Below are 25543 nucleotides of genomic sequence, written 5' to 3' on the forward strand. Positions count from 1 at the left end.
AATGAGGTTTTTTAATATGAAATATTTCACAACGATGCAATTTGAGAAAGTACCCCGAAAATTTATTATGGAAAAGTGATCTCAGTCTAATCACACAATCCATTTCACAGATAGGCTGGTGCGATTCAGACTGGAATAATTTAGAATTCCGTGTTTCTATTGAATGATTTAATTCTAAATGTAACAGAAAAGATTTTCCAATTTTCAATTAGTAATACAAAAAAAAAAACGTAAAAAAATTTATTATATCATAAACAAAATAATTTATAAATTTTTGTTACACGAGCGGTTTTACCAAAAAAAAAAAACAAATTACTTATAAATAAATATATCCAAAAAAATAAAATAAATATATCCTGCTGTTTTTGGTATAAGAACGAGTGTTTATAGTTTTTGACATTTGAAAATAAATAATTTAACGCCATTTGAACATTTTGAACTACATACAATGTTTGTTTATATATCAGTGTGTTACCATTTTAACCTTTAAATTATATAAAAAAGAGGGTTTTTTTATTAACAAAATAAATAAACAACCCATAAAGTTAAGAGCGATATATACCAGTATGTAATATGTAACGATCGTAGAACCATAATGATCCAAGTATCATTGTCCTAAAAGTAAAGATATTCGCATGAAAAACCCTGCTCATGCATGTGCTATTTGTCCTTATTTTCTCCAAAGACATTTCAACTTTTGCCTACTAAAGAATTGATATTTTAACGTGTAAATCATAAATTGGAATCAAAATATTTACTATAATTATTAACTAGTAAAAATCAGTAATTTCTTGAAAACTATAACACCAACATTTTGTTTATTTTCAAACAAATGTTACTTGGATTGCTATGATTCTACCGTCCCAAATGTATCGACGATATTATGTTGTACCAAAAGAGTGTTAGACCAATTATTTATGTATGAGTTGTAAATATACATAATTTGTGTTTTTTTTTATAGTTTGTGAAAATTATCGGGGGATTAATTTTCAAATCGTATTTACAATGTTCATTGAATGTACAATGTCCAAAAATATCACAGAGTTTAGATCCAAAAAATTAAAACTTTTCGTAATAGATATTTACATTTGTTACATTATGCAGTAAAAATTTGTCTTGATACTATCTCTAGATACTCCAATCATACTGAGAACGAGAGCTGCGCAGTTTAAGTTATAAAAAAAAAGACGTAAAAAGCCATACATCGAAATAGCGCTTCAATAAATGTGGTAAAATTGCTCCAATTGTGTGAACCCAATAAATTCTGTGGAGATACGTGAAATCGCTAAATTGAATTGTCATCATGGTCGTAATAAAACAATTACCGTGATATTACACCCCTGGCAAGTCAAAAATACGACTTTTAGATTACTTTTAATGCTTGCTAGTCATGGTGCCTAAATTTTGCTTTCCAATGAACCGAATATCATGGCAATTAATATTACAAATTAATATACCTTTCAAATATCCTTTAGTTTGAAAGATATGGTGGAAGCGCAAATAAGTGTATAATATACATATAATAAGGATATCTTACATAATTTAATTGCGCTTCCACAATTTATTACAATTGTTAACAACTGAAAAATACATTTACATTTGGGATTAAGGATGTTCCAGCATGGTATTTGCAGTTTCTATGTTAAAGCAATGGTACAATTTTTTTTTCGACAGAATTTAACGAAAAATTAAATTTAAGAATTTAATAATGCTTACTATTAATTCCCAAAGTTTCAGAAATTTTGACCGTTTAAAATGGGAAATAATTATGCCAACGTCCCAATTTCGATCAATTTACGTCAAAATTAATATCTCGAAAGTGAAAATTAATTTCTAAATTTTTTTTTTAGAATTGTATTGTATAAACATTTTTTTCTACTTTTTCTTCAATATATAATAATATCATAAAAAATAGTTGGAGAGACCGGACATTTTACATGCTTTAAATGGGACATGACCCTCAAAATCGCGAACTTTGTCTTTAAATATCTCGCGATCTAAACGGTCAAAAATTATGAAATTTTAGGAATTCATAAATAAAGCTATTATAAACCCGAGAAAAAAAATTCGGCCAAATCTGTCGAAAAGTGATTTCATGCTGGTACTACCTTAAAATTAGTATACCTTGATATATATTTCGTATATTATACAGAGTATAATATTAAATGTTTTAAAAACTAATTATTTAAACTTTTTTTAGAACCTTCGCAGACATAGATAATATACCATTCAAACAGAATCATATACAAAAAATTCTTTTTAACATGGTAATAAAGGCTTTAATAAAAAGTTTTTCTTCAACATTTATTTTAAACATAATGAGAAAATTCAAATGTACTGCATAATAAATAACCAACTTTTTGTTTATGTGGTTTAAATATTATGTTACATCAAGCATGTAATAATTTCAATGTAAAAAAAAGATTCGAATAATTATTCAAACTTTATAATTTACCCTTTTTTTTATTTCGATGTCCATTTTAAGTAAAAAAACATTGAGGAAAAAATATTACCTACAATAGGAAACTCAATTATTAACTTACATTAACTTTTAACTCAATTATTTTTATTTTATAGTAATTTTTATAACTCAGTACAGTCGTTAATTACAAAAATTTTGTTGTTTTTTATTTTGACTAAAAATGAGAAAAATGATTCCTCTAATTGATCCGCCCAAAATTTTAATGTAGACTGTAGACGATTCAAAAAATTTTAAATAATATATTGATTCTATTAACTTTATATGACGATAGGATTCAATCCCTTAAACAAATTTTAAAAAAATCGAAAAAATTTTGTTGTCACCGATTTTGATAAAACTCAGTACATAAGGTAATTTTGACCTAACAAATTCAAAAATTGGGTTTATATGACGATAGGATTCGTATTTTCGGAGAAAATTGCTCTTCATGGACGATTTTGGAGGATATCTCAGAAATTATGCTTCCATCAGTTAAATAAACCCGATTTTTGAACTTTTTGGATCAAAATTACCTTATATATTGAGTTTTATCGCAATATGGAACAAAAATTTTTTCTCGATTTTTTCGATTTTTTTCAAAGGGGTACCCCTTAAAAAAATTGTAAAAAATCGAAAAAATTTTGTTGTCACCGATTTTGATAAAACTCAGTACATAAGGTAATTTTGACCTAAAAAATTCAAAAATTGGGTTTATATGACGATAGGATTCGTATTTTCGGAGAAAATTGCTCTTCATGGACGATTTTGGAGGATATCTCAGAAATTATGCTTCCAACAGTTTTCATTTTTTAACAGTTGTAATGAAATTCACTACAATAATAATGACTTTTTGGACAAGATACAAAAAAATAAACGAAAACAATTATTACTACCAGGCATATTTTACCCGATTACTCCATCTTATAACAGTAAATAGTATTTTAGTATAATTTTTTTCGAAATTGATTCTACATATTATAGTTTCAAAAAACTTTTTGCTATACTCTAACTTGTAATAATGTGGCATTTAACAGAAGATATACCTGTCATTATATTTGTTAGACATTTGCAGGTCATATCTACAAGAATATAATGTAAATTTGGAGATATGCCAACCGATTTAGACACATATATCTAATTGTAAAACATATAACACAATTGATAAATATTTTATAATGCATTATGTTACCTTTATCTACCGTGTGTGTTTGAAGCATCTAGGGATAGAATTATGTCTGTAGTATGACTGAATACAGAATACATTCATTTAGTAATGCATCTAAAAGAGAGGTATTATATACATGCATTGAATTACTTGGAAGACACTTGGAAGTGGAAGTTATTTAGTTACAGATAACTAGTAAGTTCGTCAATCATATGCAACAAATCTCCCACTCTCTGCATACAACTCTCTGCTTACAATACATTAATAATACCTCTCTTTTAGATGCATTACTAAACGAATGTATTCTGTATTCAGTCATACTACAGACATAATTCTATCCCAAGATGCTTCAAACACACACAGTATACTACACTAATTTCTAACTGATTACATCGCAAAGTTAATTAGATTTTAATCAATCAAAGATTAGTGCAATTTTTAGTCTCTATGCAAGGTACTCGTTAGAATAATGATGTCAATGATAAATGAACCTCTAGAAAATCTATTGTCCCTTGATTATTTTTAGCCTAAGAACTTTTTCTTTTACGAAAAGTCTCATAAATGGGACGTATTTTGTTTATTAGACTGATAGGAAGATAATTGAAAAACAAATCCAAAATTTGCTCGATATTTTGGTGGTTGCAATTTGTAAAACACTATTTGGTTTGTCGCTTCGAAATCTACAAATTCTCTATTGTTGCAAATTTGTATATAACTGATAACACAATAGGGGATCGGATTAAATTTTTTTTATCACTTCAGATGAAGAATTCTAACTTCACGAATAGAAAAGTGAACTTGGTTTTTTAAAATTTTTGCTAGTATGGCCATGGAGATTACATATAAAACTTTGTTTTGCTAAAAGGACATGTGCAACTTTTGAATGCAATCTTTGATTGCTTATAACTTTTTCGTTTTTGAATCAATTTCACTTTCAAATTTTGTCATGGTCTCAAGTCTAGTTTTACATTTTATGGGTAATATGGCCAAATCAACATCAGGATCCCTTATTTTAATAAATGCAGTTGAAAATTTTAAAATGCGAAATAAATTTGACATTTTTTATCGTGTGAATATAAAACCTTTTTAAAATTAATTTCCAAATTTATTTTTCTTCGAATTAAGCTTACATTATAAATAGTAACTGTCTATTTCCATAAACGATTTTTACATATTTATATATATCTACCACGAATTTTTGTTTCTCAAATAATTAAACTGAACAAAAAACTTTTAAATAATTTTAAAATATTCTAAGAAACAATAACGATTCGTACTTACGTCATACAGTGTGTGTACAGAATCATTGAACATAGAAATTACAGTATAAAAAACCATGATGAATCATATTTTGGTGGTTTGCCTCTGAGCCGGAGGCGGATAAGAAATTTCCCGCCCATCCCCAAATTAGAAATCAATCAGAAACTGTTGAATTTTTTAGTCTAAAACAAAGTTTTCATTAATATCGGAGAAAAATTTTGTTCATTGAATTTTTAAGCCTTTGTTAAGGAGAAATGCAAATTTTATTGCTTTCAATTTAAGCTTTACTAGGTCTAGTTTTACATTTCTATGGGTAATATGGCAAATTCGACATCAGGCAATTACCGTATTACAAGACCATTAAAAGAGTAGGCTATATTTTTATTTGACATTTCTTTGATGCAATTGAACAATATTGTTGTATATTTCTATGTTTTTTTTATATCCATCTATTTATTCAACGCCTACTGAAGTCCAGTTTAAGCTTGTAATCATAGCTCTATTTAAAGCCACCAATAGAAGCTTTCCCTTTCACTCAAACACGAAATATATATTCATTTTTCACTCATACACGCTATTAATTTGCAATCATATGAAATAAGCAGCATTGGCTTTTGATTTTTGAATAATTTATCTCTCTTCTCTGATTAATTAATACTTCGTATTTTCAATGTTTTTAATTACAACCCGTACATATTATAGATAATATATGATTGTAATCATTTAAACAGACAAGAGAACATAGTTATATTTTTTTTAAAAACTATTCACGTATTGTAAATTTCTGCTTACATATCTACATACATAACACATAACACATTCCATGGAAGTTAGTTAATATGGATGTTATGTACAACATATAAAAAAAAATATAAACACATTGTTTATTTGAAATGAAATGAAAAAAAAAAAATATAAATGTATAAAAAGACAGAAGAAGATTAATTAATGGAGGAACAAAACAAGACATCACTACAATCTATATTCAATCTACTAATATATTATAAATTGTACCAAATAAAATTATTTTGTTCAAGACGTTCCCAGAAAAATAAGTGTAATATTTGAGATTTTCAAATTTTCAGGATGGATTCTGCTTAAACTTTAGAAAATTAGACGTAAATTAAAAGTAAAATTTTTCGATATGTATGCCACAGTTTTTGAAATAATGATGCCTAAATATTTAGAGAAAATCACCTATAGAAGCAATAACCAATTAATGCATTTATTTCATCACTTTAAATGGAAAACCGAGTGCCACTTGGAAAAACGAGTGGCACTTGTTATAATTTTCTTTATAGGAAAATTTGTTTCATGCTTTTAACTAATGAATATTAGTTTTCCAAATTAACCTTAAGAAAATTACTCTTGTTACATAAGAAAGCATACTTTTAAAAACACCTCAAACACAACCGAGTAGAAACAAAAAGCATTTGAAACTATTACAGTACTTCCAAATTGGAAGAGTGTATGATATATGATCCTTTTCTGGAGGTCCAGCTACAATTTCAACTATTTTTCTTAAAGTTAAAATAACAAGAAGTTTGTAGGATCTTTATTGTTTTTTTTTTCGGTGTCGTTCCCAACATTACTCTATTGTCCTCTAGAATGAGCTATAAAGATTTCATATTGAAGGTAACCTAAGTCGTGATTAATTGTAAAGTATAGTTAACGACCGCGTTAAAAGAGAAGTGTGATTGACTCAATGAAAAAAGCAGTTGAAAATGATACCTCCAGAGAAGCTAGTAATGTTTTCGCTGTTTCTATGAAAGAATGCTTCTTCTGTAAAGATTACATGTTGAAAGGATGCATAATTGATATAAATGATCCAAGGTATATTCGAGTGTGATTCATGATACATTATGGTGTTTAACCATGAATAAAATGTCAATAAAATATAATGTGTTGGAATAATGATATTATCAGGAGAGAGAAAACTGTTAAAGCTTCTTGCGTGCCATGCTCTGATAGAACGAATAAATTAAAGACAAATAATTGCCATATTTTCTTGGTAATTTAATAAAAAAATTACTGCAATAATGGGAATTTTTATTAGGTACACTTTTAATAATATACATATTAGGTATACATTTGTTAAATAAAATAAATTTTAAACAATTATGTTTGTGACCATAATTACAATGAACTTTATTGCATAAGTATTGTACATACATAATTCTTATACATACAGACAGACACTATAATTTAAACAAACAAAAAAAACTCAAAACGGACGTATGACATTTGACACTTTCTTACAAAAAAAAAAAATGAAGAAGATAATAAAAATCTTAACATTTTAATGTCATTATATTACTTATTAATATTATAAAATATGCATACATAAGATATAAAGTAAGTGATAATAATTAAACGTTGGGTCTAGTTATTCGGTAGCGAAAGAAATAATTGTGAATGATTTCTCTCACATAGACAATGTTTATGATCAAATGTCTGAAAACTAACGTCTGAGGACGGTTGACTAAATTTTTATTACTTAGTGTGTAGAATTCTTATTGTACGGGCAGAAGAGTGAAGTTGCTTTTTGAAAATCTTTAGAAGTACGCAAATTATGAACGTTTAAAATTAATTCATAATTAAACAAAGAGGAAGATATGGCTTAGTGACGTCATTGTCCGATATCACATTAGATATACATATAAAATACATATAAACCTTTGTTTTACTACAAGGAGATGGGCAATCAATCTTTTTACATGAAATAAACTATGCTTAACCATTGCTACCACGACGGTAGCGTGTGAATAGACACTGCGTTTAAATATGTATATAATAATTGAAATAATATATTTAGTGGGTGTTATCTGTTACCACATTTTATTTTATTTTGATTTTTAATTAAACATTTTATTATTTATATTTTTTTTTTGTAAATAAAATAAAACAGGATGTCATTAATTGTTAACTGTGAAACGACATCTCCATAAATTTATTATATTTTCGTTAATTTTTTGTTTTATTTTTTAGTAAATGAAATTCACCTGTTTAAGTGTTATAATAATTGCCTTGTCTTTAACGACTTTTAAAAAAGTTGTATTAATTAGTCGTTCGTAATGTTGTTTCGTTAATTTTTATCTTAGGTTGAATTCGTTTAAGACACTTATATATTTCTGACATTATTAATTGGGAAAATTAGACGAAAATTAAGATTAATGCCTAAAGATTTACAGAAAACCACTTATAGAAAAAATAACACACAAATTCCAATCATTTCATGATGTATTTTATGGAAAAACGAGTGCCGCTTATTATAATTTTCTTTATAGGAAAATATTTGTCATGATTTTAACTAATAAATATTAGTTTTCCAAATTAATATTTAAAAAATAAGCCTTGTTATATAATAAAGCATACCTTTAAAGGCACTTCAATATAGGATTTATATGTTAAAAACGCAAGCATTAACAGCTTAAATTTATAAATTTAACACCGTAAGGGGAATTAAAAAAAAAGGGCGTTAATGAAAATAAATGTACACGATTTAAAGATGATCCTAAGAAAACGTGATTTTTTATATAATTTCAACGGTTGAGGGTACGGGAAGTATAAAGCAATTCAAGCGAAAGTTTTTCGAAGTTAAATATTGAGGTTTGCCATCCGACGCTTGAAATTGGAGTGTAGAATAGTCCAATTGAAATACAAACAACTTTAAAGAAATACGGTACAGAAAATCGGTTTTCTCAACAAGTATTTAAAACTTAAATTAATAAATTTTTTAAAAAAATTGAAGTATTTTTTTATATTTATTATTGAATGCAAAAAAAACTGTTTTTTGAATTTTAATAAAAATAAATTTTTTGCTATATATATATATATATATATATATATATATATATATATATATATATATATATATATATATATATATATATATATATAACAATAGAAATATCATCACACAATACATTTAATTAATACAATTATACGGGTGTAATTTATAAAATAAACTAAAACTTATCATTAGTGCCATAACATATACCATATAAAAATAAAACTTCATTATAATAGCATATTAAAAGCTTCTAATTAAATGATATATGTCTAAAAACAATATTAATTATAAACTATAATAATGCTATATGAACTATATATTCATATTATTATTAATAGTACAGTATACGATGGAGGTGATGCATCGAAAAATGAAAATCTAAAAGATTTAAAGTTTTTGAATTCAATCCTAACTTCTTCAAAATTTATTCGATTCGATACCAAATGTTAATGAATATCAATAAAATCAAATGAGGAAATAAAAAATGCAACTATCAAAAATCTATTCCAAATTATTCTCGAATTCTCGAAGTACCGTAAAGAAATAAAAAATTAAAACAAATCTATCCCACGGTGATCGTACATTTTACCGGAATAAAAAGCCAATTTGCTATTCCAGACTATTATCTATCTCTGTGTCAAATTTCATCCAAATCCGTCCGATTGTTTTTGCGTTCATTCATCCAAACTTTCACGATTGTATTATATACTTGCAATAATATATATCAGATTGAGCTGGGATTTAAATATTGAGATGTTTGAAGTTGGTTAAACTAAAAGTCTGAAATAACACATAGGCAACTTTTTATCCCGGTAAAATTATGGTTCCCGTGGGAAATATTTGTTTTAATTTTTCATAGAGCAAAGGATCGGCATGATTTTTGCGTAGGTAGTGGTGGTTTAGGGATCAGAAAATGACATAGGCTAATTTTTATCCCAGAAAAATGTATGGTTCCTAAGGGATAGCATACAGGAACCGAATTTTTTAGAGTTTTGTAAAAATTCGTGAAATAGATTTTTATTGCATTTTTCTCAAGAAAGCTTGATTAATTTACAGAGTAACTATAAAAACTCTCAAAATCTGTTATATTCGTGGGTAACACCACTCTCTTTTAATCGTAGGTAATATCGCGGAGTACAGCTTTTGCAAAACTTCGATAGAAAATTTATGGTTTAATATGGTATTTAATCCCTACTTAGCGAAAAAAATTCTTTGAAATCTCTTCCAAATTATGATTCTCAACCTATCTGCTTCACAGAGCTCAAATTTTAAATTCATTAAACTAACACGACATATCTGTCTAGAAATGGAAAATAACACTTTTATTTTAACTTTCTCCAATTTTCATGTAAACTTCGGTAAAAAAAACAGCTAAAACTCGAGAAAAACGATATAGATTCGTCGTGTTATTCCAGACTATACAATATAATAAATATCCTTGTAAAAAAATTAAAATTATTAATTGTTCTACATAGTCATTAATTTGTTTATTATAAGTGAAGTACTCGCATAATTCATCCATAATTTAATTGCTTTTATTATGTTTTTCATTTTTTTTTTATTAAAATATTTTATGTTGTTACATTTTAACAACTTTTATGTAATGCTATATATTTTAACACATTTTATGTAAATTTTAACGCCCTAAATGACAATAATTTCAACCCCCACAGTAATCTATTTCGAAATTGGGATCGATGTAGTTTCACGGATATTTCCAAAAGTAGTTTGCCTTGTCTGTTAAAGCCATTTCTAAGCATTGGTTCATTTGTCTTCTTTTTTGATTTGTGAAGGCCAGAAAAGGAGGTAAAGTGGGGGATTATTGAGGTCCAATCATGGCATACATAGACTGTTATCTCGTACAAAGAATATATCCTACGTCCAAAAATGATTTAGTATTTTTGAATCAACAGTCAAAATATTTTTATTTAATTATAATTTTTCAAGCGTTGCTCTCGCGTGAATCTATTTATTATGAAATGGCAAACCAAACTAAACACAAAGCAACTGTCAGTTGTCAAATCGATTATCAAACAAAAGAGTGTTGCCAAATAAAAGATGTGAACCTCTAAAAAAAAAACCCTTTAAATTAATAGGTATGCATGCGTATATGAAAAGTATCAAAGTTTTGTCAACTCTTTTTGTAACAAAAATTAGATTGATACGTACATGCTACACAGAGGGATCAGGTGAAACTTGAAAATTTTCGAACATTTACAAAGTTTGTTGGCAAACTTCCACCTAGAAATACAGAGTGATTCATCAAAAACAAATTCGCAATCGTTAGTTGGACTTTAGTTGATTATCATATTTTTTACGATTACCTTGACGAATATAATACCATAAAAATAAATGCTCCTATCAATTTTCCTCGACTCGTTTACGGTGGAATTTCAATTTTCTACCCTTATAATATACCGAATTCTTCACTTAAAGTGATAAAAAAAATTTAGTCAACATGCCTATTCATTTTGAAAAACTTGACAAATTGTTCTAGAAAGTTTAGTAACCCAGGAAAGAACGACATTGCGCCTAGTTAATGTCTGAAAAATTGGCAAGTTAGGTTCTCAAGGCCACCTTACAAGCTTTGCATATCTTGTTTGTGAAGGTGTTTTAAGAAAAGCTTTTTTAGAATTGTCTTAACCTGATGTTCACATTCCTGAGAGGATTGAAAGATAAATTTGTATAAAATTCTTATAACTCGTATGTGCTCGGACAGCCTTACGAAAAATTTATTGAATCATCCAGTAATTTTTATCTATCAGTAAAAAAAATTATTCTATGTGTCAAATAAGAAGAAGTAATGTTACCACTCGCAGTCATATGCATTTAAATAAATAATTGTGTACATAAAGCAATTACTTTTAAAACTTAAAATGACTTGAAAATATTTTAAAACATGTATTTTACAAAAATTATTCATCATGTTTTAATAGTTTTATTTGATTTTTTTGAAAATTTAAGTTTTATGTATGGTTTTTGAGTCCATTATTTGATATATGTGCGATATTCAGAGAAAAAAATAATATTCTAGTCTAGACACCCTTTCCCTGTGATTTTAAATCACTTTTTAAAAATTTGAATGGCTTCCAAATATTTTGTTTAATTTATTGTTCTTAAAATTCCAACTACATCAAAATTGACTGTTTTGAAAGTTTAATAATGAAAACAATAGGTTTATATTAGTTGTTAAAATATTGGCCCGAAAATAAAAATTATACCTAGGAACTTTACGATGAGTGGTGCTAGATTATTTGAATTTTGTTGTTGCCCCGCCGCAATTTCGATCCGAGGAAATAAATAGCTCAATATCATATTCCTAATAGTACGATAAAGTCGCCGAAACAGTACGATTATATACGACATGCACAATGCAATGAGGACACGATCATTGAAGTTACGCGTGAATAACACGGGAAAATTCATTTCCCGCGTTCAAACTCTTAACCGTATTTTTCAGAAATTATACCAGATGTTTCCGTGAGGCACACAGTATCTGGCACACTTTCGATTCGTAGAACTTTCTAAAAAAAAGCGGAAAATTGCCATGTTTCCTTATAAAGTTAAATCACTATGCCCCTTGCAACCTGTAGGCCTTCTTTATTTATATTCACTTAATGAATTCTTTCAGAAAATTTTTCTTAAATTTTAGGAGCTTCTCCCCCCTTAGCATTTTCGAAAAACGGGAAAAGAATTTTCAATTTTTATCTAAAAAATTTGGGAGACAAAAGAGAAAAATAAGCCCTTAAGAAAAGACAAATAATCCATAAGCCCTTCGTTGAATCGAACTTTTTTTAAATTAGTTTTTATTTCCCAACTGACAAATGTTTGCTAGTGAGAGAATGGAATAGGTTGGGTTTATTAAACGCCTGAATTAAATAGAAGATGAATTCAACCCTTATTACACGAGCTTCATGTATATTCTTCGGATGGTAAAATTAAATCGATTTAAGAGAGTTTCCGTTCCTCAATTTCACACCATTTCTGTAAATGTAAAACACATTCACAAATATAAAGTGTCTCCAAAAAAAAAAATCGAAAACAAATCTTTACCAAAAAAAAAGTTGGCGTTTCATATAGAAATATGTAGCATGAAAATACCTTCTTATTTTATTCTTGGAAGTGTATTATATGCACACTATAAGTACATTGTACACTCACTGTCAGAAAAAGTGCCACAGTTAAAACCATTCTAAGCGTACGCATCATATGTTATGTTATAATAGTAACACTTAGAATGTTTTAAAACGAGCATTTTTTGTGACATTGAGTATACATAGTGTAAGTGTAAGTAATAATTTATCTAAAATAAAATTAAAATAAAAACCAAAAACTATAAATGCAACCATAAATAAAAGTAGTGGAAATATAACAACACAGAGTTTAATAAGAAACATAGATCGCTAACACAAAAAATATTGAAATAAAAGTAAAATAACTAAGATATACCGGTGATTCATTTATGATCGTAAATCAACTATTCAACTATTATAAATGAATACCGTCTACTCTGGATGGTGAAAATGAAAAACAGAATGTGAAATCAATTCCACCATACCAGAGTCTGTAGCTCATCTCATTGAAGAATGCGACAAGGATTTGTACCGTAACTCTTCCAGCCAGCGAAGTTACCGCAGAGAGATCGTTGTCTACACTTCACGGGGTAAAATCTTGGTTTTGCGTGCCTCAATGGGGCAAGAAAGATTATTCGAGCCAGGTTGGGTTAAGTTAGGTTATATTAGCTGTCCACGAAGCACACACTTAGGCTATAGAGCCCATTGTGATACCATATATGTGTTTTACCACCTTTCCGCTGATAATTTCATTTATCAGCTCCTCAATTTCAGAGGCTGAGTGCACCTCCTTCATGCATATACCATGCACTACACCAGCCCATCACAACTATTAATTAAATTAATTTTGTTGCGGCGGCGGGAATCGAACCAGCTACCCTAAGAATACCGCGGACGGAATTGGTTACGCCTTAACCAACTGAGTTAATTTATTCGAGCTAGCTCTACTAAACATCTGGATATCGATGATATTATCAACGCTTTCTCGAAAAAACCGTCATATAAGGGAATCGTATATTTTGTAAACATGTATTTTGTAGGAATGAACAATATCGATAATGTGCGAGTTCATACTCCGATTCGCATTTGACCGATTTTTGGTGTTGTGTCGTGCCCATGACCTTTTTTGGGGGGCTGCATCCACCCTTGTTCTAAAATGTCTGTCAATTATTTCGTTCGACCCTAGACTTATAAATTGTGTATTGAAGTATATTTAAATCTGTGGTATTTATTTTAAATAAAATATATTTAATTATGCATGTGGATTTCATGATGCGTTAAAAACCAATATTAACTTTGGTGTGAACATATTAATAATAGTTAAAACTATAACAATTTTAATATTTTGTGTTCATGTAGTTATAAACATACAATACTTGATTCAGTGCTGGATTTACACTAGGGTCAGTCGGGGCTAGTGCCCAGGGCGGCAAATTTTCTAGGGCGGCAAAATTTTGAAAGTGAGAAAACATTTTCTATAAAATATATAATTAACTAATTCTTTTAAATAAAGATTTTATCTTTCAAGAAATATAATTTATGCATTATGTATCAAATTAAAATTTTGTATATTATAATATATTAAATTTAAGTGAAAACTATTAAAATAAAATTAATTTATTTCCATAAAGGTTTGAACAAATAAAATTTGATACTTTTTTTTCTGAAATTGATAAATTAATATAGTTTTTTTTGAAGAATTAAAAAAATTGTTTTTTCTCATGTTTATTGAGAACTCTAGACATAAAGCTGAAGATTTGCTAGTTGCTGTATTATCTGTTCTTCAGTTTTTTTATCTTGATCTCTCAGATTGTCGAAGGCAGTCATATGATAACGCGAATAATGTATCAGGGATTTATTCGGGCTTACAGGCAAGAATTCATGAAATTATATCTTGCAGAACATGCTTCTTGTGCTGCTCATTCTATGAATTTAGTTGGAGTTGAATGCGCCCCAGTTGCAGAAGAATGCGCCCCAGAAGCTGCGTCATTCTCTCATACAGTACAAACTTTATACAACTTTTTTACTGCATCGACGCATCGCTGGGAAGTCTTACAGTCTCATACTGAAAAAAGAATTGCGTTAAAAACTTTATCTGCAACCAGATGGTCAGCTCGTTATGAACCGGTTCTTTTTTCTGCAATTAATTAGTTATTCTAATTCTTAAAAAATAAGATATCAAAACTATTAAAATAAAATTTCAGTCATAGGGCGGCATTTTCTTCAGTGCCCCAGGGCGGCAGAAATTTAAATCCGGCCCTGACTTGATTCATTCTTCATTTGTTGTTATGTTAAAATATTAATTATTATTATTATTACTTATTTATGAACAGAAATAATTATTCTTGCATATATATTCGCATAACAAAACTTATTACCATATGCTTAAAATTTCATTTTTTGTTTAATTTTTTTTCTGGAAATGTTTAGAATGTAAGATTGTATCATTAACACGGTTTCCATAAATATAAAAATCACGCAAGTTATCAAGATCGTACTCACAATAGTATGCCCGAATTAGGTACTATACAGCCAGGTTCTAAAAAATTGTAATTGACATTCACAACTGTTTGCCCCTTTTGCTGTTTTGGACCAGCGTGGGTGAATTACTCCAAGAAGGATTAAAAATTCTGACTTCGGAATCGTGATCAGCGACCCCGAAAAAACCCGGATACACTTTTTTGGCCCATTTTGTGTAAAATATACAGAATATTGTTGTTTTGGGTCGGCAAGAGTCGAATTACCCGAGGAGAGACGGAGTAAATCGGAATTCTGGCTTCAGAATCGTGATCAACGTCTCTGAAAACCACCGACCATACTTTTTTTGCCCATTCTGTTGAATATTTTTAAAGTTTTAAAATTTTCAAAAATCACTTCAGAAATGAATTCCAATATTTGGATTATTTGGCCAATAGCAATGGCTAAACTTTCTAGCGGCACCAAGTTAGGTGTAGATTTTGATTTAAAATAAAAATGGCCCATTGGTCGAGGTACAAAAATAATCCTTTTGAAATGTTAAAATGACACGACTGATGTTAAAATGATACCTACAATAAATAACAAAATAAAGATAATCGATTTATAGTTTCTATTTTTCAATTTACAAGAAATTCTACATAATTAAATTAAGAAAAGCCTTACGTTTTTCTACTAACTAAAAATGAATTTTCAAGAAAGTTCAAGTAGGTTTTTAATCGCATTTGCTCTATAACTAAAAATTAATAATATCGATTTGCAATTTATTATTTATCCATTGTATTGTCATAAAGTTGCTTTTAAACCTATAATTTTCTAAACCAATAAATTATTGCAAAAATCGGTATAGTTAATATTTCAGAATTCCGTAGAATTTGTTTTTGAGCACTTGGCCTTTACTTCTTTAACATTTTAATATAATTCCAAAATTCTTTACCGTTCTGTGAGGAAAGTTTCTTTGCACTAATACATTAACGATATAAGAAAGGCTGCGCTCATTATCGTTTCGAAACGACATATTTGGAAATGTGTAGTTATGAGTGCTATAAAAATAAAAAATCAGTGATGGTTTTTTTATGTAATTATTCATTAAAAATTCAATCCTATATATCCCATATACTCTCCTCTTCATATACGAAAGTATTGGGACGCACTGTAAGAACATGTTACTGATATACTTTATGAGCATGATGGCTATGTTACGACCTACGAAACCTTTAAATAAACACTCTCGATTTAGTAGATCAAATGAACACATAATAGCTTATTTTCTTTCTATAAAGTACAATATAAATTCAATTATTTTATTACAAATGTGGGTATAATTTAATTTCCCGCAATTTCATCGTTAATATAATTATTATTAATTATATTTTCAAATATAAAGTTTCCTTTTTTTTGCATGCAATAAATATTGAATTATTAATATTTTATTGTCTAGAGAGACAATAATAATGGGTCATTTACGACCAATAAAAAAAATTTATATGATATATTATTGAATAGTTAATTAATAATTTACATATCAATCGATTTTTATAATTTCTCTGTAGTACAAAATATATACAGAGGGAAAATATGGTACGAAAAAGTTGGTATTGTACATTATTTAATTATAAAACTTGATCATATTAAAATAACAGCCTTATTTAATTGATTTTTTTTAAATTAATAATCTGGTGCGATTATTCACGACGAAACTGCCTGCCAATTATAATTTATGACATGAAAACTAATTTTAAAAACATTGTCGTAATATTATTTCAAAATCAGTAATTTTCGCAGCTTTCGCTACCTACTTTCAATCAAAAGTGTAAGTAGTGTAAGGTATGATAGCTCTCATACCATGTCCAAGAGGACATTAGATAAATTTTTGCAATTTTATGACAAAATTAAAGAAATAAGTCAATATTCATTTAATGTGAGATTTCTCTCCGATTTCATTTCAAATTAGCTATATTATTAGGAAATTTCTTTAACCTTTTGGAAGTCCTTGGACACATAAGGATCACGAGACCCTTGTATATATGCGGGTAGATAAGCAAAATTCTAAAATTGTTGTTATTTCTTTACAATCACTATAAATGAATAGATATTTGCAGTACGATTTCTAATTAAATTATATGTTTGGGATTAGAAACTTCGAAGATCGCATTGAAAATCGATGATTTTTCCATTGAAAAGTGTACTTAATGCGCAAAATGAACAGTGGCTGCTAAGAATGATTTTTTTAAAGGCAGGCCTGGGTCTCCTCCGATCGCGAGGTCCTTGGCATTTGCCTATATGTTATTGGCTCACGAGACGATTTGGGCATAAACACCGTCTCTTGGACTAATCTTTTTCAATATGTTTGTAGTTTTTTCCAGATGAATTAAGAAAACTAATGCCATAATACTAGTTTTATAGTATTTTCTTATTTTTGCTAAAACATTTTAGTTTAGATTAAATTAAAAATGGAAATAAAAAAGATTGTCTTCTTGATGACAACATAACTATCTAAGTGATGGTGTGGATATGTGAGTATGTGTGTGTGTGTGTGTTGGCCGTATTGTGTTTACATAAAATATACACGTTAAAATTTATAGTGTATTAACGAATATATAATGTCTTATAAATAGTTAACAGGAGCGTATATAATCTTGCAAATCGATTTAACACTTTTAGTAAACTTTTCGACTGAGTTTTTGATTGAAAAATTGTTTCTCTTCCACGAATAATTACCACAAACAAAAATTAAATACTAATAAATAAAGCACAAACTTCGTCTCCAATATCCTTATTGAACTAACAAACACAGTAAACATAAATTTAATGACACGGTAAATTGAGAGCGACAACAATAATAGCATACACCCGTAAGAGCAGGTAGATTGCTGCTTACAAAACAGACGGAGAAAAGAAAACGGCCTGTTTGTGATGGAGTGGTTATTTATAGCTACACCAAAAAACAAGTTTCAATGCAAAACAAAAGAGTTGAGTTTTTTGACTTTTGACCAGAAATTTGATATCAATACTTCACTGTCCTACGTATTCTCCTCTTTTTATATTTTCAAAATTAAATTGCATACGTCACTGATTGATTACAGTAGCCAAGTAGCAGCTAAAACAGACAAAACATTTAGTATGCAAATTTCTTATTTATTTTAAACGGGATATACAAACAACGTTTAATACGTTGTATATAGTTTTAGTTAGAGTTGTTAGTCATTGTACCTTATGCATACATAATTAGCTATACATTTAGCTTTATTAACAATACTGTATGTGCTTTTTATACAAGACTAGCAGATATCCACTAGCATCGCTGAATAATTTCAACTTTAAAAACTAAGACTATCGCGTAAAAATTGGTAAATGAGCTCATGCATGGTTAGAAATAAAAGTATACTGTAACACTTTTTTTGAACTTAAAAAATGACGGAGTTTCATACAAACTTTCATTCCCTATATAACTCCCTTAAGGTAGTACGAGCATCAAGAAAATTTTAGATTTAAGGTTGAAATTATTTGTACCTTATTTTCAACTTTGATGGTGAATTTTATTATAACTTGCATGCATGTAGACGAAAATTAAGAATACAATTTTTCGATATCTGCCTTGATTTTCGAAATATCAAATGGTAAATAATTAAACAAATTTTTCAATTTTTGATTACTTCAATTTTGAAAATTACTCCAGATATCGAAAATTTTTATTCTTACTTTTCGTCTTACATTATCAAGTTATTACACAATTCACCATCAAAATTGAAAATAGGTATATATTTTTTAAATATGTTTTCCCACTACCGCGTTTATACATCCTTAATTAGAGGGAAAAAACGGGCTTTTTTTTAAATAATTTATTATGGTTTTAACTTTAACTTAAATAGTTTTTTTTTTAATTTCCACCGATTAGTTTTGGAGAAATCTATGAAAACATATCACCAATCTGCCGTTTTACCTTAAAACAAATGTTAAATATGCCTGCTTTTAAAGTCATTTATTTATTTAAATAATCAGGCAACCTCACCCCCCCTAAAATTTTCAGAGTTGATTAAGACTTAATATTGTCTTGGTGTTCGCACATCCTAAAAGTGATCCATTTCTAACTTCAAAAATGATAAAGCCTCATATTAAACTTTCAACCCCCAATTTTACGCTTTAAGCCACTCATCGATAAAAGTCGCATACATTTTAAGCTGCGGAACCCTAACATTATTAAAATGAATTAATTAGTCAATCAGAAGAAGTATTTATTTCTACATATTATTTTATCATCATGAAAATTATTATAATATTTCATTTAGTTTCATTACATGAATTTTAAACACCTTTTATTCTTCCTTAATAAGTAATTCATTCCTTCAGTCCGGACGTTTATATATTGAAATTATGGTAATTTTTGTTTCAAAACATTATAAACATATGGTAATAATAATATTTAAGGAATGTATAATGTTATTCGTATTTTCTTACCATATTTTTGTTGTTAGAAATTGCTTCCAAGTTCAAAAAACACCTTATAAAAAATTATTAAATAAAGAAAAAAAATAGAGAAAAAAGTAAAAAAGCTTTTTGCTAATCTGACCAGATTTTTACCAGAGACTTAATGCTCAATGTTATTTGATATAGTATACAAAAAATTCAAGATTGAGGAAGCAGTTGAGTTTACGGTAATTGGTCGTAAACTAAAACAAGCGTTATTTCTGGACAGAACAAATCGAATTTTTTTGTTTCCTATACGACCCTCATACAAGACATCTTTGATTCGATTAGATGGTTGGTTAATTACAAGTTTGTTAATCTACTGGTCAAATTTTTCGAATGTGAGTTTCCCCGAATCAAGTACGAGTTGCATACGTACATAGAAAGGTATCCCCGGCATTTTTTTCATATAATAATGGATAATAAAATTAATGGGGTTTAACCTCCGGTTTTTAGATATCCATCTATAACAGAGGCCACTCACATCATTATTTTTAATCCTTATTTATTTTTAAACTATATCCAAATATACAATTGAATTTATGATGTGGGTGGAGTCGATTACTTCGTTCTTATCAAAGCGTCGACTGTATGATCAATTTACCGCCCCATTAATTATAATTGAGCAGGCTACAGCTGCCTGGATTCGAACCCACAACCTCTCAGTCAGTATTCAAACGATTAAAAGCGATCGCGCATTTACTCTCTCGGCCATTGCCCATTTGTTTATATATAAATATGTATCTATGCGCTACGGTTCCATGTGCGGAGAACCTTAAAGTTTGATTATCATATTAAATATTTTAGTATTTTATGGTAGAAAAAAAAGTATATATCTAACAAATAACAAATCTAATCAATGGGGCGCCTGACATACATTCATTTGTCACCTGACAAAACCACCTTGTTTGTTTTTGATAAGACACACACGGGTTTAGTAGGTATCCCGTTGTTTCTATGCACATGGTGAATCGGTGAACCTTTCCTGTCCTTCTGTCCAATACCTTCTGTCCAATAAAAGATGTTTAAAAAGTTTAAGTTTAAAGCCTTTACCAGGTCTTTTAAAGCAAAGGGTATGTAAAATTTTCTAAATTTCCTTCGTGTAGTTAAAGGATTTTAATTCCAAAGAAAACTTATCAAGATATACGCTAAACTTGAATGATACCTTGTTTTGAACTTGAATGATACCTAAATATATTTTCTAATTCTATATTCTTTAAGATATTTTTCTTTAATTGTTTCAGACATCTATCGTTGGAATGGCATCCAGTAGTCGACGTTTAGAAGAAAATGTTAAAGAAATGCGAAAATATTGTCCGATACAATTGGTAAAATTTATTTACTTACAACGAATAAATTTGTTTAAATATTTTAAAATAAATTTTGAATAATGTTTTTCAGGTTTCATTTTGGGAATGTTTTAATTCAACCATAAATGGTAAGTTGTTTTAATATGTGTATACAGAAGGCTGCATAAGTAGATATACTTTTGTCAATTATATGTTTCTCTGTTATTAGTTGTTAATTTGTAATGAATTTTGGTTCTATCGATTTGAATATCTTCATATTTTCAAAAAAACTCTTCTGTGGGGTTTGAACTTATAACAATTGGAAACTTATTTCATTTGGGGTATGCCCTTTGATTTGAAGAAGTGTTTTACTGTTCTGATTATCATTATTATCTTTCATTAAAGAAAGAGTCGAAAATTACGATGCAATACTCGTTACTATACAGGAATTTAAACGAATAACTCTATTAGTTGTTTTTATGTTTCATGATTTTATTTCATTGTGCATATAAAACTATTTTTGTAAATAAAATAAATCACCAAAAAAAGAAACGACAATTTAACCGGACATTTTTCTATGTAACCACGACAGCACTATACCAAGTTTATTGATGAGTCTGGTGTGTTTAAGATTAAAACCTCCATGTATTTTATGTGGATATCTATGCGCTTGTATTTAATCATATTTTACCTGAAAATATAGACTTACGCACTGTATCAAAGGTCAACGGGGAGAGGTGGAGTGAGTGTTATAAATCCGTTTAAAAGGCCCTCGGACACTATTTAAAGAACTTAAGGATGTCTAATATATTTAGCTAATTATTTCTCGGTACTTTTGAGCATAGCCATCGGCCCCGTTCTGTTGAATTGATCTGAAATTCCGTATGTAGGGTTGTATACTAAGGGAGCGTCCATAAACTGCATGGCTCAATTCCCAGCCTCTTTGAAACCCCTCCCTTCCTCGATGTAGCCTACCGTAGCATTTACTATGACCACACCCTCGGATGGTTTTTTTTATTATCAAGTGAAGAAGACATTGTGTATTTTCTGAGAGACTGGCATTACGGAATAGTAAAAATATGGCGTTCATAAAATATAAAAGTACTCTTTGCTTGATTTTAAATATCCCTATACCGCAACTTAAACTGCAAATTATTTTCATTTTACCAGAAAATATATCAAGAAAATTACATAACTTAACTTGCTGATACTTGCCACCCTCTCCTGTCGTAGCTCAGCTTAGTTTTTGTACTAATCCACTCCCTCTCTTGACCTGGTCACGTGATTTATGGATACTTCCTAAGCAGATCGGTGTTGCTAAAACGTTATTTGATTCCAGCAATTTAGAGAGGATTCTCAGGAGAAAAAGTCGATTTTTTGAGATTGTGTCAAAAAAAAATTGCCCGTCTTAACCGAGTCAAGTGGTTTATGGATGCTTCCTAAGCAGATGCATTTCCCAGGAAAAATGTCTATTTTTTGAGTTGTGTCAAAAAAAAAATAGCTTTGGAGGTTATCAGAAAGAAAGATCCTGTTTTTCTTACGTTTTGAAGAATTTGCGCACCTTGAAAACCCACTAAATTGAGTTAGAGGATTTAAATTTTGTCTTAGAATTGAGTCCACTCTTTAATATAAATATTTCATTAGTTCAAAAACATGATAAGACAAAAATCGCATTTCAATAAAGAACATCTTATGAAGGAGACATATGACCTTAGTGATGGATGTCTTCTACTCACGAGTTTTTTGATATCAGTTTGTCCCATCGCGATCACGTTTTTGTCTGCAAATATACTACTGTGTTGTACTTATTTAAAAGATGATAAATGATTATAGAATATTGATACCTACATTGGTTTTTGTTCTTAAAACGAAATGTTTCTAATTTTAAGAAAAAAAGTTAGACAAAATCTACCTACTTAGGTAAAAACACAATGTTTTAGAAGTTAATTTTATAGATTACTAGACATTAACCGTTCGCTTTCGCTTCGCTAGATAATTTCAATTCTAAAAACAAATACAACCGAGATATCATACGATTGAAACTGCTTTGAGATATCATTTTTCGCATTCGATTTTTTGCCACATGTCAGAAACCAGATATCCAATCGTCAAAGTAACCCGGTTCTGTCTTTTTGGGGCTCAAAATTATTCTAAAAAATAATTGTTATCCATTTCGGAATCAAAAAATTTTCTTCATTTCACTGACATAAACTATTTAATTTTTTTCTTAAATTGTAAATTATTCAATTTCTTTTCTAGAAATAGTGAAAGGTCAACAATGGTCAGGACGCTGGTGTTGTTCCCTACCACAAAATAAACAATGTCGATACGCGTGTGTCACATCAGGATCCCACGATGAAGTTATGGGTCGTTGTAAACAAAGTGATGAATTATTATTTTATAATTGTTTGGAACGACAAGAAACGGGAGACACATGTTGCGGAACCGCCCGAACTCCAGATTGTCGACAAGCATGTACAGCAATATTTCGTAAATCACAAATGCCATCGAAAAATTTACGAATACGTGTAAAAAAAGCATGTGAGGAACGTAGTCCAAAAGTTTTACAGTGTGTACGAAATTTTACAAAAGTTACACCAGCAAAAAATGCAAAAAATTGTAAGTCAAAATAACTTTTCCTAAAATAATTCATCTAATTATTGACAAATATTTTGTTGCAGTAATCCATTGTTGTGATAAAACTGATAATGCAACTTGTTGGGAAACTTGTAGAAATGTTTTGAACTCACAAACAACCTACCAAGAAATCATTGATAGTTTAATGAGCGGCGGATGTGGACCACCCTTATTGCATGTGAGTAATCATTTAACGCAATTTTTACGAGGTTTTTGAGCAAAACTTACCCCTTGCTTGCATATTTCACTTTTAATCTACCCCTTCGCCCTCAACTGTAAGCTACAACGAACTAAATCTTTAAAAGATTTCGTCAGAAAAAATTTATTAGAATTTATCCTATAGGATAAATTATGGCAATGTTTTCTTCTAAGTTCGGACCAAGAACCCGATGAAAAAACCAATTTGGAAGCGACATCTCGTATTGATCGACTGGGAATGGATTCAGCAAAATTACAATGCTGCCACCACGCAATTTCACCACACTGTCGACGTTTATGCGCCCGAACATTTGCAAACGATTGGGCAATGCTGTGGGAAACATTTGATCGAGAATGTTTATCACAAATAGCTGAAGAAAATTTACGAACTTGTAACAGTGAAGGTAAGCAAAAGTCCGCAATTGGTTACTCCTGTTTTTTTTAATCTACAGTTTTCATTTTATCTAGAGAAAACTGGTGAAATTTTCTTCTAATAAACTTATTTTAAGTGATAATTAATTTAGTTGTTTTTTCGCAGTTGAAGAACCATGCGAATTGGGATGTGATGGTTTAAATTTTTGCACAAACTTCAACAATCGTCCAACCGAATTATTTCGATCCTGTAACAAACACGCAGATGAAGCTGCTCGTTTTGATGTGGCATTTTGGCAATCTCAAGGCAATTTAAGTATTTTAAATTATTTAAATTTACCAATGCGAAATATTTCCCGATGTTCTCCAAATATTTGGCGAGTTGTAGCATGTACTCTTCAAATACAACCGTGTTCCAGGGGAGCACATATTAATCGGATTTGCCGTGAAGATTGTTACAATATTTTATCACAATGTATGGATTGGTCACGAATTCCATCGGAATATACAGCTGCATCAATATGTGCAAAATTATCTCCGGATGATTTAAATGATCCATGCATTTCGTTGCAACCTTTTTTGGAACCATCAGATAATTTGATAAAGAATCCAAAACAATTAATCACATCACCATGTAAAAATAATCCATGCGCTATGAATGAAGTTTGTACTGTAAACCATAATTGTTTGGGTCGTAATTGCCTACCATACACATGCCAAGTTGGATGCAAATTGGGTAAAGTATCCCAATTTTTAGTACCTCATGGAACCTATGTTCGTGTGCCAAATACAAATGGAAAATATGGATGCTTAAAAGTTTGCAAATGTGTCCAGGAAAATATTGAACTATGCCAACCATTACCATGTATTCCATTGGATGCATGTAAATTGGGTAATCGAAAAATTGAACATGGTCAATTTTTTCATGTGGATTGTAATGTATGCAGTTGTTTTGCTGGTGAAATTGTTTGTAGTAAACGACAATGCAAAGTATTAGCATTGGGTGGTCCCGACCCAGCATTCACAACATTGCCATGTAATTGTCCACCGCATCATGTTCCTGTTTGTGGACGTAATGGAAAAACTTATCCAAGCTCATGTCTGGCCAGGTATGATTAATTTATTTCGCACGAAAACACATTAGTTTATCATTTTACACAGTGAGTATTTGGTTTTTTTTTTGCAGATGTGTTGGTTTAAGTGAAGCAGATTTTGAATTTGGACCCTGTAAAGATCCATGTCAATTCGCTAACTGTGGTAAAGGTGAAATTTGCATTCCTCATCCGAAAGTTTGTCTTTCGATGTTACATAAACCATGTACACAGTATGAGTGTGGTAATTATGAACATAAAC

At 29.4% G+C, this 25543-nt stretch overlaps 1 protein-coding gene across 1 annotated transcript in view; it reads left to right on the plus strand.

The window, feature by feature from the left end:
- Window positions 1-25543, plus strand: part of LOC123299624 (reversion-inducing cysteine-rich protein with Kazal motifs) — a 37773-nt gene that overhangs the window by 11033 nt on the left and 1197 nt on the right. The window contains exons 3-9 of the mRNA XM_044881890.1: window positions 20939-21022; window positions 21096-21132; window positions 23243-23602; window positions 23665-23798; window positions 23964-24222; window positions 24357-25299; window positions 25377-25525. Coding sequence (XP_044737825.1) covers window positions 20939-21022; window positions 21096-21132; window positions 23243-23602; window positions 23665-23798; window positions 23964-24222; window positions 24357-25299; window positions 25377-25525 — 1966 coding nt within the window. The remainder of the gene's footprint in view (window positions 1-20938; window positions 21023-21095; window positions 21133-23242; window positions 23603-23664; window positions 23799-23963; window positions 24223-24356; window positions 25300-25376; window positions 25526-25543) is intronic.

This window comes from Chrysoperla carnea, chromosome 5, assembly GCF_905475395.1.
Source record: "Chrysoperla carnea chromosome 5, inChrCarn1.1, whole genome shotgun sequence".
NCBI classification, from domain to species: domain Eukaryota; kingdom Metazoa; phylum Arthropoda; class Insecta; order Neuroptera; family Chrysopidae; genus Chrysoperla; species Chrysoperla carnea.